This window comes from Chanodichthys erythropterus, chromosome 11, assembly GCF_024489055.1.
Source record: "Chanodichthys erythropterus isolate Z2021 chromosome 11, ASM2448905v1, whole genome shotgun sequence".
NCBI classification, from domain to species: Eukaryota; Metazoa; Chordata; class Actinopteri; order Cypriniformes; family Xenocyprididae; genus Chanodichthys; species Chanodichthys erythropterus.
In genome coordinates this window covers 8,414,639-8,429,475 of record NC_090231.1, presented here as the reverse complement: position 1 = coordinate 8,429,475, position 14,837 = coordinate 8,414,639, and the positions used below count along the sequence as shown (strand labels likewise).

General features: G+C 37.3%; 1 protein-coding gene across 3 annotated transcripts in view; it reads left to right on the top strand.

Annotated features, from left to right (window-relative positions):
* pcsk6 (proprotein convertase subtilisin/kexin type 6) overlaps positions 1 to 14,837 on the top strand; it is a 164,463-nt gene that overhangs the window by 24,780 nt on the left and 124,846 nt on the right. For all 3 annotated transcript variants that reach the window (XM_067401398.1, XM_067401397.1, XM_067401399.1), the window contains 3 exons: positions 1,943 to 2,031; positions 9,488 to 9,660; positions 10,974 to 11,186. In XM_067401398.1, coding sequence (XP_067257499.1) covers positions 1,943 to 2,031; positions 9,488 to 9,660; positions 10,974 to 11,186 — 475 coding nt within the window. The remainder of the gene's footprint in view (positions 1 to 1,942; positions 2,032 to 9,487; positions 9,661 to 10,973; positions 11,187 to 14,837) is intronic.

Here is a 14,837-nt window from a genome sequence, read left to right as displayed (position 1 = left end):
ACAAAAAAAAAAAAAATTACATTATAAACCAGTTTATCTATTTGAACATATTTTGAAATCCTCCATAATCGCACTGGTGGTAAAAAGAAAACCACATGATAAATCAAAGTTCATCACAAGTAGATAGGTGCACATGCACACAAATACAAAACACCATCATGGTAACACACATGACACTATAATTATGCCATTAACATTCATTTAACAATTAAATATGTTCTTTTTACTTCCAAAAATGGTACATTTAACAATGTTACTGTAAAATTACACAAAATGTAAGGTTAGACCTATTACAGTTCTTCTCCGTATTTGTGTAATTGACACATAAAAAAGGTGTTCTTTGAAAATCTTTTAAAAACTGACTGTGGGTACAACCAAACAGTTTTGGTACAACCAAATAGTTGTATGCATATACAGTAGTTGTACCACCTGACATGGAAATTGTACCAATCTACCCGTACTTGAAATTAGCAGTTTTTACCAGTATTTGAGAGATCTACAAACCTTTTCACTCTACCATAAGGATCATAATAAACGTTCATAATAAAACAGCCATTTTTGAGTTTTTCCACCCTGACATTTAAGAACATACAAATTGCTGGACAAATTTTATTTATTTATTTATCTATTTATTTTTATTATCTCAACAGCTTTAAAAATACTGATATTTATAAAACCTCTTTATATCAAAGGTTTAAAACATAAAATGATGTCATTGTCACAATGCTTAAATATAAATGAGGTACAATAAGTAAGCAGGTAATCAGGCGCAACACAACAGTGAACTCAGGAGACAGCAGAACTTGGGTACAGATTCATAAAATAATTAATCAAACACAGCTAATAAAAGGAACTAATAATGATAGTAACCATGGAAACTAAAGAGTGGTGGGAAATACAAACAAAGGAACACGTGATTAATGAAAACAAACTATAAGTCCATGAAAACTAAAACTAATGGAACATACATATGACAGCCATAGTATTTAGCTTTTAATTTTTAATTATTAAGACACCATTTTAAAATTGTTTTCTCATCTGTTCATTTGTTCGGACAGTTGCACCACCTGACATTTCAGGGATTTAAGCTAACAAAACATAAAATGTGTATTATTAATTAAATGTACTAATGAATTCAAACTAAATAGGTTTTATAGAATAAAGTGATATGTAATAAATTTATTATACAATTTAAATTTAAGGAAATAATGATATTGGACCCAAAAATATGCACGTCATGTCAATGACCCATACAGGGGCGCAGGAGACATTTTCAAAGTGGGGGGGACCAAACTGCATTCCGTGGTCATAACAATTGTTACCGAACGCGTGACCACGGACGGTGCACGTGTGCATACCGAACGCCTGACCACGGACGGTGCACGTGTGCTTACCGAACGCCTGACCACGGACGGTGCACGTGTGCATACCATACGCCTGACCACGGACGGTGCACGTGTGCATACCGAACGCGTCTTTCTTTTTTTTTGAAAGGCTCGTGCGCGAGACTGAGCGGAATGCAGGAAATTAAGTATACCAGGGCCCTAAATTGTAATGGACTGGAGCTCACGGTTCAAATCGAGAGAAATGGGAAAGCAGGGGCACCGCGATCAAAGTGCATGCCACTGATAAGCTTTGTAAATGCAGTATTACAGTATACACCAATTAAACGCGCAGGTCTCCTCTCGTGCATCCTCCCCACTGTCGCCGTAGGCTGTAGACAAATGAGGCAAAGCACTAGGGCTTAAATCAGAGCCAGTGTCTTGGTGTGTAATACTCAATCCAGATTTTTTATTTTATTTTTTTGCCCTCTTTACAGTTTTAATTAGCAGTGAGGAGATAATGGGGAAGCAAGATTGGCATTGTTACAATTCTGATCAAATTCAGAAAGGAATACACACTAACATATTTAATTAATGATTGCATTTCTTTTTCTTTCCAGGCACGGGACACGATGTGCTGGTGAAGTTGCCGCTGTAGCCAACAACTCTCATTGCATTGTAGGTATAGCCTACAACGCCCGCATAGGAGGTATGCATCTTTCTAAAAACAGTCTGTTTACTTCCCTGCTCTTCTTAATTTCTAATAAATCTCAGATGCTGTTTCGGTTACAGACCCGCCACAGCTGACACTCAACACACATGGATTGGCAAAACTGACCAGTTGCCGCAAATGGCTAAACCCTGATCAAGCAACAGGTTTTAGACGCAGTCAGAGCAGATAAGACAGGATTATTCCGCATGTGTGCACAGGATTAAAATCGGCGAGACGCCGCTCTCCTGTCCGCCTCTGTTCGGAGAGTTCATTAATTTAGTGGACAGCAAACCGCTCGACATTCATGCGCTCATAAGCAATTAATCCTATGAAAAGGGCGATCGGTTTTAATCAAAAAGTGGATTTCATGATATGCCATCAGCCATCTGGGGCCATTTAGTTTGAGCCCGCAGCTGCACTGAAAGACGCAAATATTTCCTTATTGTACTTGCAGGTGGCAGGGCTGACAAATGCATCCCTTGCTCAGATTTGGCAGGGTTCAGGCCTGTGCTGTTCCAGTTGTGCTGTGTGCCAAATGCATAAAGTTTAGTGATGCAACTGCGAGTTCAGGATAGGGCTGCATACAATCTCTTAAGGAGCCAAGCGAGGGTGTGAAGCTCCTATTATATTCATTGTTTTTCATTAGTTTTACTCCTTGGCATTGGAGTCTATAGCTGCGTTTCCACTGAAATTACCTTGAACAATTTATCCCAGGAACTTTTTCCCCCAGACCTGTTGCTGTCTGCGTTTCCATCAAAGTCTAAAGTACCATGAAGATTAGGTAAATTAATCCAGTGACGTATGACTCTGCGTGGCTTTCAGGTTCCCACTGGATTTTGTCCTCTACATATAAGTTTAATAAAGCTTGAACCTCGTCGTCTGTCTAAATTCATATTTTTTTAAACTCCATTGTTGATTTGAATAGCAAACAACTCTTACTGCACACACTGCAACAGACTTTTAAAAATGGTGATTGAAATAAAATGCTGCCTGAACTCAATCAATCAGCATGTTCAGCACCCAAATCCCATCCCCTAAAGTTCCGTAACTTTGAAAAAGTACTACCTCGTGAGCAGGGACTTTATGAGTGGGAAATTTTTACCCAGAACTTGATTTGGACCCTGGTCCCTGCAGTCAAACACACAGAGTACCACCCCAAAGTCCTTAGTTTCTAGGGAAAGTTCCTGCGGTGGAAAAAAAGCGGTGGCTTACAGCAGCAATTTGAAGGAAAGTTGTGAAATTTGACTTTTTGACCAGAGATTTTGAAACTCTTTTAAAGCAAAGATCCATTTCATAACCCACAATGTTTGTGGACTCACTTCAGCTATATTTAATGTTCCCTTATTATGCTTTTTCAGATATTACCTTATAATATAGCTGTTTGTGAATGTAAAAGGTCGCACAATATATGGAGTTTTCTTTTCCAAAAGAAATAACTGATTCTGTACTGCCTGAAACGAGTCATCAGTAATTCCATTCTTTCTTCCTGCATGAACAATGTAAGTTTGTAACACATTTGCATAATGCCAGCCTATTGTTTTCATTGGCTACCTTCGAACAATGTCTACTTTGACCCACCCTGAAACACTGGCAATAAAGCTTTTTCCTGGAAGCGTTTGGTTTGTGTTGTCGACATGTCAAGAAGCAGTTTTCTGTGCTGCGAAATCAAATCCTCTTTGCATGCACTTCCAAAGGATGAAGACTCTGGCTTGAATTGATTCTGTAAAAACGAACATTTTGTTTCCGACACATGCAGTAAGTGGTCGACCAATCACATCAGACTGAGTAGGCTCTTGGAAAGGAGGGATTTAGAGAGACTGAATCCTTGATCGTTTCAGATGCGCACTTTTTTTTCCCCCCAAATCACTTCACCAGAAATCCCGCCCTGCAGCTAATGCTATTGAAGTGTTGAGGTGTTAGTTCACCCAAAATTACTCACCCTCATGTCGTTCCACATCCGTAAGACCTTCGTTCATCTTCAGAAGTCAAATTAAGATCTTTTTGATGAATTCTTGTGAACACTTGCGCATATGCGTTGTTGACGTGCGAGTCTGAACACAACATGCATCTTTTGTGAAGCTCTCGTGAACGTGCAGATCAATATTTTTGCAATTAAAGTGGTAAATTATGCAAAGCACTCGCATTGCTCCATAAAATTGAGGTTAAATTACTGGAATCACATTTTTATGTACTTTTATGTATGTACTTTTTCCTACCTTTCTGGACCTTGGAGTGGTAGTTGCATTGTATCTCTATGGAGGGACAGAAACCTCTCAGACTTCTCATTGCTTTCCGAAGATGAACGAAGGATTTCTGGATGTGGAATGACATGAGCTAACCCTAACCTAATAAATGACAAAATTTTTGGGTGAGCTAACCCTTTAAAGGTCCCGCTTTTCGTGGTTTTTTGAAGCTTTGATTGTGTTTATAGTGTGCAATATAACATGTGTTCATCATGTTTCGCGTGTAAAAAAACACAGTATTTTTCCTCATAATTTACTTCTCTGTATACCGCTGTTTCCACTGTCATAAAAACGGGCAGATGACTTCCTTGTTCTATGAAGTCCCTCCTTCAGAAATACGTAACGAGTTCTAATTGTGCCAGCGGTTCCTGTGTTGTGATTCGACAGCAGCTTAGCGCTCCTTGCCCGGAAAGGTCACGCCTCTTACCATAACGTGTGCTGCACATAGTTTTACATGTGGATTATTGTGGTGTTGTGCCGAATGAACACAAAAGACAATAATTCCCGAGAGACTGAACTCTTTAATCTCCACAAGCAGTGACAGAAAATGTACAACGTTAGCACTCACTCAGAAGAGTACCTCATACGGAAAACAGCCATATACATAAACATAGTCCCCTCTTGTGGCCAGTATGTGCACTGCAGTCCAACATTAACTATTGCAGTAAGGATACCACAATTATAATTTTCGGGAACCGAGTTAAACATAAATTGTAACCATTGATCTCTAAGTACAGCGTCCCTGGGAATGCCAAACAAAGGTGATTGGACTGCGGGATGAAAATAACACCATTTCGACGACATGGCGACAAACACACTCTACAAACGCAACTCTTGCTCTTCTCCGTGGGAGCGCAACAAGACCACGCCCCCTTTTTTGTGTATTCCTGTGGGCGGAGGTTAGTCAAAAAACTGTTTTAGTGACGTCATTAAAGAAGGAAGTAGAGGGATGTAGTCCAAACTGGCCGTTCGATGTAGGAGACTTCTGTTAAATAAAATATCTCGCTTGGCATTGAACTTTGAGCTTTAAAATTTTACAGATTTTATTTATACTCTAACAACAACATTACACACTAACTAAAGTTTGAAACATGGGATCACGAAGAACGGGACCTTTAAGGTTACAATGACGGGTAGGTTTAGGGATCAGTACTGTGATTGACAGGACCAATAAAATCTTAAAAATCGGCTGCAGGGCAGAGTTTCTGCTGAACTGGTTTGGGAAAAAATCACTCGTTTCTTCAGACACTGTGATAAAAGAGCTGATGCAACAATGTATATTATGAGAAAATTAAATTATTATTATATATTTTTTAATTATTATTATTTTTATTTTTTTTACCTTGGATGCATGTAAACCTATTGTAGGAGAATCCAAAAAAAACCTTTGGGAACATTTAAAATAGCACAATAGAGGCATTTTAATCCTACAACAGATAAGATATTCAGAGTGTTTGTTTAGCTGCATGGTGGTAAAATCCTATTAATTTTTCTAACTAAAATTTGATCTGTATTGTTGTTCTCTAAGCATTAATTTGGACTGTTGAAGGACGATTTGTCCTCAGTTAAATGGATGCCAGTTAAACTCAATTCAGCAGTCGATACTTCTCCTCTCTTAATTTACTGTCTTTCAACCATTTTATAATGTTTCGGGGTTGCTGATTAATTCATTAGATTGGTCACCATCTTGGATGTCAATAAAATTGTCTTTTTCAAGGTCAGCCATTTTGCCTCGCCACCTTTATGATCTTTAGAAGCGTCATCTTTTCAGTGCATCTTAAGTAAATGAAACAAAAAATGAATTATTGCTACTGAAGGTTCTTGATGAGTTTGAGGACTGCACCACCTAGCGATTGCATCTTGAACTATTTTTACTTTGCTCCTCCAACATATTTTCTCGTCAAATAAAAACAAATCCATTGAATGTTTTTCTTAACAGCACTAGCATTTTTGTAGCTATGCTTTTATATTCTGTCTCACCACTGGCCTACATGAATATACAATACATTGGTGACTGGAATGGCAATTTTTTTCATCTGCTATGTAAAAATGTTTAAGTTTGATGTCCTCAATACACTGTAAAAAAAATCCCCATAAAATTTATGGTAAAAAAACGGCAGCTGTGGTTGCCAGAACTTTACCGTAAAAAATACGGTAGCAACGTAAAAAAAAAAAAATCTGTTAAATTTACGGTAAAAAAAACATATTTCATTAACTTATATAATGTTAATGATGTTAACCAACCTATTGAAGTGGTAATATCTGTTGTGTAATTTTGTAATACACTGACAACCACCAATCACAGTAGTGATGAGACTCACATGATGAATCAAAGCTCATCACAAGCAGCTTTTTCACAAGCTGAGGACAATACTAATATATAGAAGGTTCACAGTGTCATTCACACAAACGCTAAACACCATCATGGTAACACAAATGAGATAAACATTAAGTTAAAAACATTAGATGTAACACAAAACCCTAATGTACATAACAGATTAGAAAAAAAACTAAGAAACAGGGTTATTTCAACGAAAATGCATCAAATGTGAAGTGTCACGCGGGGAATTGTGGGAATATCAGTTTACAGTTTTCCACTGTAAATTATACAATGATGTTATTTTTCACTGTAAAGTTAACAGTATTTTACCGTAAAAGCCGTTAGATCTATTACAGTTATTCACCGTATATAGTACGGAAACTTTCAGTAAACCAATTAACGTTTTTTCACTGTAGCATTTTTACAGTCTTTTACCGTTAAAATCACGGTAATTTTTTACAGTGTAAACTCCATGATTTGAGGAATTGTTCGTGTTTGTAGCACAGACGTTGCAGGACAAGTTCTGCATGATAATACACCACTAATAGCCACAAAGTGGACAGATGATTGACTTGTTCCTCATCCAAATGTTGGCTTCACATATCCTAATCTATCTCAATTGTTAAGTCCTGTCTGCAAAATATTCATCTTAAGAATAGTGAAGTGATGTTTGAAAAGAGTCATTTCTCCAAGCCAGATACAGACAGATTAGCACAATGAAAGATGTGCTTTAGGTCTTTTGGCTCAGCAGTTGACTTTTTTCCCCCTGCTTAATCACTGAAACGCTGCCAAAGCTAATACGTGTCAGATTCAAGCCAATGACTTCATCGCCTTCTAATGACATTTCTAATCTATTCGGTCTCGCCTTGGCTGCTATGTAGAACTTCATGTCCTTTAACCATAATTAGAAATGTAGAAATGATTAGTTTTTCTGCTCTGCGGTTCAGAAAAGTGTTTACTCTGTGCTGTTTTAGAAGTCGCAAAATCAATTTGAGGTGTAATGCAGCTTGTTAGAAGTGAGAGGAATGATAGAGAAGTGTTGAACCCCCTGCTTTTCCCTTTAGAGGTGTTTCAAGGAAGGAAAACGGTGTGTTCGCATATGGTGTTAGAAATAATAACGCACATACACACACATTCTCACACTATACAATCAGGCTCTTTTCTAGTCTCATGAGCGCACAGGAAAACAAACACACGCACCTTTGTTATTATATTATGGCAGGAACCTCTTATTGACTTCTTGAATTAAGCTGATTAATTCTGCCTCTGCCTCCTCATTCCAGTTGTCCATCAAAGATCTAGGCTGGTTGCTGAAAGGCTGTAGGTTTGAACCCCAATTTTACCCATTGAGCACTTGAGCAAAGCACTTAAAAAGAGGTTTCTCCAAGTTGATTGGTCCTGTAGTAAGTTTACTGTAAGATGTTTTGTATAAAAGTTTCAGCTAAATTATTTTTTATGCAAAAAGTTATGCAAAAAAGCAAGGATTTTTTTCTTTCAAAATAAAGAGCAAGAAAAGGAAATTAAGCTGTAGTTCAATAACAGAATGAGGAGAAAGAATGCAGATTATCAAGGCATTTGTAAACATCTCGTTGCAGCAGAGTACAATAGGTTTTAATTGCAATTTATGCACATTTGTGTGCGTTACAAACCATATGGCGTATGATTATGTGCCTCTTTGTGGGTTTGTGTGTGAGTTTTGGAGTTCTCCATTTGTACGTTCGTCATATTATTTTTGTAATAAATTCAACAGTAAAGTGTAAAATATCACTTTTTTTTCCTAAAATCTAGTATCTTAAATATTTCGGTTATGTATTCAGGAATCTTGTCTTACTTGTATTAAAGTATTTAGTATATTGTCTTAAGTCAAGTCAAGTCAAATTTATTTATATAGCGCTTTTACAATTGGTAATTGTTTCAAAGCAGCTTTACATATTAGAAGCACAGAAAAAAGGGAAGTGGTTAAAAATAAACTGTACAACCAAGCGTGGTAATATGTAACATATACAAGATGGTGCTACATTAAGCCAATGTCGGCTGACTTCCAGGGGTGGAAAAAACCCCCTAGGAGAAAAACCCAGCGTGCTAGCACTGGGAAAAAGTCCTAGGAGGGAAAAAACCCCTTGGAAGATATATATAATATATGTAAATGGATATGGAGATCAAAATCTGAATTATACATTTTTTATTATAGAGATTAAAAATAGATTATATATAAATATATGTAAACGGATACGGGGATTAAAAATCTGAATTATAGATGCAGCCAGAACTGGATCTTTAGGCCCATTGTCTCCTGGGCTACGTTGTAGTCAGGTATACTGTGTCTTAGTATTAGTATTGTCTTAGTATACTGTGTTTGTCTAATCTTTTTACATTTTCTGGGGGAGGGTTATTGTTAAACTAAAACTATTAAAAATTGTTTTCAATAATTAAAATAAAGCTGAAATAAAAGAAATGATAAATATTAGATGAAAAAACTTAAGCTTAAAGTACTAAGTTAAACTCTCTCTTTTATCATGCAGACTGTGCACTCTGTTAGGTCACTCTTTTTACCCCAGTTGATTTTGTCTTTTGTTCTGCTTTCTTTTTCCTCTTTGTAATATTGTTCTAGAACTCATAGAAAGTTGCACTATGTTTGAAGTTATTGATGCCACAGTGGTTTTCGCATTTCAACCACAAAATGGCATGGTTTATAGTGCACAAGTAAACTGGGCTACTTTCATAACACTTTCATGATGCATTTTAGAGCATGGCAGGATAAATCAATATCCATTTTTGTTGCATTTTGAGTTTCACAGAGAAAAGAAAATAATACAGATTTGGAACAACATCGGGGCAATTTATACAATGAGTGAATTTGTTCATTTTTGGATGGAACTTTTTCTCTAAGGTGTTCGAATGCTTGATGGAGACGTGACTGATGTGGTGGAGGCCAAGTCTCTGGGAATAAGGCCAGACTACATCGACATTTACAGTGCCAGCTGGGGCCCCGATGATGACGGGAAGACTGTAGATGGACCGGGGCCTCTGGCCAAACAAGCCTTTGAACTGGGAATTAAAAAGGTTGTTGTCTCAAACTCGCACACATAAACACGAGGGATTTCTCAGTGAGTAACTGTTATTGTCGGCGTTGTTAAATTGTCTAAAGGTGGCCTGCTCTAGTGTGATGGTTATGATGGTTTTGACTACTACTGGGCAGTAAGACTTAATTTTATATTTTGTATCAAATTAAATTGTTTTATGTACTAATGTCTATTTTTCTAAAATCTTGTTGCTTAAATATTTAGTAAATGTGAATTTTGAAATGTATATTTATAAATTTTATAGAAATAAATAGTAGTTTATCTTGTCAGCGTTGTTGACAACTTGCCAGTGTTGTTTTTGTTAAATAAATAAATACAATTAACAAAAATGAAATAAATGAATAAATGAATAAAAAGTCAAATAAATAAAAAACTATTTTCAGTAACTGATCAAATAAAATTAAACTTAAACATAAAAATGTCGCCTTGGCAAATGAAATAAGTTAAAGTACTAAAACTACATAACAAAAAAATTAAAACTAAATAGAAATATTACGAAAATAACAAAAATGACAAAAGAAATATAAAATAAAAAATATATAAAAGTACAGTGGGTACGGAAAGTATTCAGACCCCCTTAGGAAGGGTTCTGGTCATCCCAAACGTCTTCCATTTAAGGATTATGGATGCCACTGTGCTCTTAGGAACCTTAAGTGCAGCAGAATTTTTTTGTAACCTTGGCCAGATCTGTGCCTTGCCACAATTCTGTCTCTGAGCTCTTCAGGCAGTTCCTTTGACGTCATGATTCTCATTTGCTCTAACATGCACTGTGAGCTGTAAGGTCTTATATAGACAGGTGTGTGGCTTTCCTAATCAAGTCCAATCAGTATAATCAAACACAGCTGGACTCAAATGAAGGTGTAGAACCATCTCAAGGATGATCAGAAGAAATGGACAGCACCTGAGTTTAATATATGAGTGTCACAGCAAAGGGTCTGAATACTTAGGACCATGTGATATTTCAGTTTTTCTTTTTTAATAAATCTGCAAAAATCTCAACAATTCTGTGTTTTTCTGTCAATATGGGGTGCTGTGTGTACATTAATGAGGGAAAAAATGAACTTAAATGATTTTAGCAAATGGCTGCAATATAACAAAGAGTGAAAAATTTAAGGGGGTGTGAATACTTTCCATACCCACTGTAAAATCAAATTCAAAATATTAATAAATACTTAAATAATATATAAATAACACTAAAATAACACCGCCTATAGGATTGCATGTTTTCATATTTGTGTAACCTAAAATTTCATTCATGTATGTTCTTGTTCACATGTTTTCATGTCTCTGCAGGGCCGTAAGGGTCTCGGCTCCATCTTTGTTTGGGCGTCTGGTAACGGAGGCCGGCAGGGCGATCACTGCTCCTGCGACGGCTACACCAACAGCATCTACACCATCTCCGTCAGTAGCAGTACGGAAAACGGCAACAAGCCCTGGTATCTGGAGGTCTGCTCCTCCACCCTTGCCACCACATACAGCAGCGGAGAGTTCTACGACCGCAAAATAGTTAAGTAACACGTCCACGTTCCCACAAATGCGAGTGTGTTCAATAAGGCTGACCTTTCTCTGACACTTAGAATTAAGGGTTAGTTCACCATCATCATTTACACACCCTCATGAAATTCCAAACCCGTAAGATGTTTGTTCATTTTTGGAACACAAATGTGAATGAGAATGAACTTATTGGTTCTTGTGGAAGCTCAAATGTGCTGCATAACACAAGAATGAACCTCATTCAAAAGCTCAAGCGTGTTTTTTGTAGGAAGCATGATACATTTTTTCAGGATTCTTTGATGAATATAAAGTTCAAATTAACAGTACTTCTTTGCAATAGATTTTTTTTGCAACAATGTAAAAATCTTCACTGATTTTTTTTATCAATTTTTAATGCATCCTTGACTTTATTGATTATCAAGAGCCTGAACCCATCAAATTTAAAGAGATGTATATAAATCAAATTTTTTATTACCAAGGGATGCATCCAATATGCAAAATATTTATAAATATTTACACAAGAATAAATATTTTGCATATTGGATGCATCCCTTGGTAATAAATGAAACATTGCAGCTCATTAATATTTAGAACATTTGTATACTTTTGTATAATAATCACTTTTAGTTCTCTGTTGTGATGCTTGTATTCTGAAGCAAAACCAGTTGCAATGCAATAGATTGAGTTGTGCTAATTTAAAAGAGGCAAGGCAAGGCAATTTTATTTGTATAGCACATTTCATACACAATGGTAATTCAAAGTGCTTTGCATAAAGAAGAAGAATAAAAATAGAAAATAAGGAATAGAAATAACAGTAAAAACAGAATTTTGCTATCTGGATGGATGAGCTAGGAAGTCTCAGGGAGTTTTTTTCTTTTTTGTTGTTGTTGTTGTCCATCAGAGTGGATCTAAACGGATGTTCCTCACACGACAGGACTGCTACCTGTTAAGGCACTTCAAAAGAAATCTTGTGCTCCATTATATGTCCCCTTTAAGCGTGTATCTTTCTGTACTCCATTTGTCTTCTCCATCTGTCATCTACTGAACCTTTTGTCCTCGTTTTACTTTCGGCCTTGTATGTGTGTTGTTTTATTAGGTCATTTGCTCTCTTGATGCCACATATTGTGTCCTACAATTCATCTCAATTATTTCTGTGACACATTCTCCTTTCATTCCTCCTCATCACTTTCTAACACCAAGCAGTAAACGTCTGACCGGTCCATTTGTGCAATGGACATGAATAATATGGACGTGCTGTTCCATTTCTAAGCAATCAGGTGTTTTTTTGCCTTGTGGGTGATAAAATGTGTGTGAAATCCCAACAGTGAAGGACAGACCACAATCAACTTTTGACTGGACCAGTATAGAAATACAGCTGTATATGGTGTTTAATGGTAAACTGCCAAAATTCAGATGTCTTCTATAGATCATCTGTCCCAGATCCTGTTGCTTATCCTGCTAATACAGCTGAGCTCTTGTTGTTTGGCTGTTTCCACAAATATCTATTGATGAAATAAGATGCTTGGGGAAAAAAAACTGGGGCTGAATGTTTGGTCTGGCTCCCATGCGCATGGAAAACCGCAGGGAGCTATCAAGAGGATGAAGAGAACTAGCGTTTTTTTTTTGTGTGTGTGTGTGTGTACATCTGCTTTCTCTTCCAGCAGTGCAGATTATGACATCATCCTTAAGAATGACTACTATGGGTTTTGCTTTTCTTCTGGTATTTGGTTAGTAGTTGTGGGCTTAAGAGCTCATTTACACATGCATGACTGGTTTCTTTATCTTTTCTCTCACACTAATTTTGTTTACACCGTGTCTAAACCAGATAATACTGTTGTTTTGTTAGTGGTGTTGATAAAGCGAGCATCACTATTATTATTACTCATACATAAAGTTTATTTAAGTACAGCTTCAGTGCGGAAGTCATCTCGCAACCACTTTGAATGGTATTTTAAAATGCCACTGGGACTAAAATGTCACATGGACTATTTTAATGATGTCTTTTCTACCTTTCTGGGCCTTGAAAGGTGCAATGACATTGCTGTCCATGTGGATTTCCACTCGGATTTCATCAAAATATCTTAATTTGTGTTCTGAAGATGAACGAAGGTCTTACAGGTTTTACATGAGGATGAGTACTTAATGACAGAAATTTCCTTTTTGGGTGAACAAAGCCTTTAACAGGTGGTTCTACACCGCACCAACAAATGCCAACACACTGCAACACAGGTTTTGTCAGATCAGTGTGTTATCCCTGTCGCAGTCTGTTGGCATCTGTTGGAGCTTGTTTACACAGATTGAACATGCTGAATCAGAATAAGAATGTCTGAAGTGACGTGCTGTAATTAAGTGACTGTCTGCATCGGTCTGCATCTGTCGGTGCAGTGTGAATTGTCCTTAAGGCTTGTCAGTAAACAGCCACTGTTATCAATGCATGTCACGGAAAACAGAATCAATGCCTACGTGGAGTACGCCAGAAACTGAACGTGCTTCTGTATACTGTATCCAGTGTAGACAGTGTATATAATGATTAGAATTCTTTACGCTTTTGACGCAACGCTCACATCCAGTGTAGGCAAATGTCAGCCGTTAAGCAACTGAATGTCAGTAGGCTGGGCCTGTGATGTGATAATGTATAACTGTTTGTTGATGTCTTGATCTGGAGGCGGTCATATGCAAATATATTTGCCCACGTGACTTCACAGATCCCGTAATATATAAAACTAAGCCATTTTTGAAGCTTGATTATAGATACATTTTTTTATAAGCTATAAAAATGTTTTAATAGTACAAAGACTGCTTATTTCAAAATATCAAGGTAAATTTGGCTTCTCATGTTATGACCCCTTTAAATTTACTTTTCAAAATTTTAAAGACGCAAAAATTTTTAAGTCATTTAAATGTTTTTAACCTACTATGCAACAATTGTTATATGGTCCAGATGATGGTTCCTCTGGGAAAATAAAATCAATCATCTTTAAAGTTGCCATTAAAGATGCAATGTGTAAATTTTAGCGGCATCTAGCCACTGAGGTTGCGAACTGCAACTAACGGCACGCACCACTCTCTTTCGGAGAAGCTACAGTGGCCATCTGGCTGACACAAGACAAAGATGTTGTCGTCTGAGACAGGAGAGAGTGCAATCTGTGAGGTTTCTTTTTACTTCTAACAAAGAACGGTCTCTGCTTCTAAAGCCTGGAACACACCAAGCTGCCGCCGACGAACTAGTGGTGACGAAAGCAGACTGCGGGGTTGGTTCACGTCGGCAGCATCTGGGTCCAAAGTTGCCCTGAAACACCAAACCGACGCTCGACAGCCGACGGCCAAGTAGCGTGTCCGTTCTGCGCTTACGTAAGAAGAAATGACTTTCCTTACAAGCAGGTGGCAGTAGCTGAATGGCCAATCAGAAGGATCAGATGGCCCAACTGACCAACGAGCTCTGATGCCGATTCAACATGTTGAATCGGCCGAAAAAAGCAAACGGGGACCAACTTCAGCCGACGATGCGGAACACACTGAGAAAACTTAGTCGGCCGGTGAAACGAAAAACTGCCCAACAGCCGATTGTCGGCTTGGTGTGTTCAGGGCTTAATAAACCAGACGACTACTACTACTACTACTACTACTACTACTACTAATTTGTGCATATTCAACATAGTGACG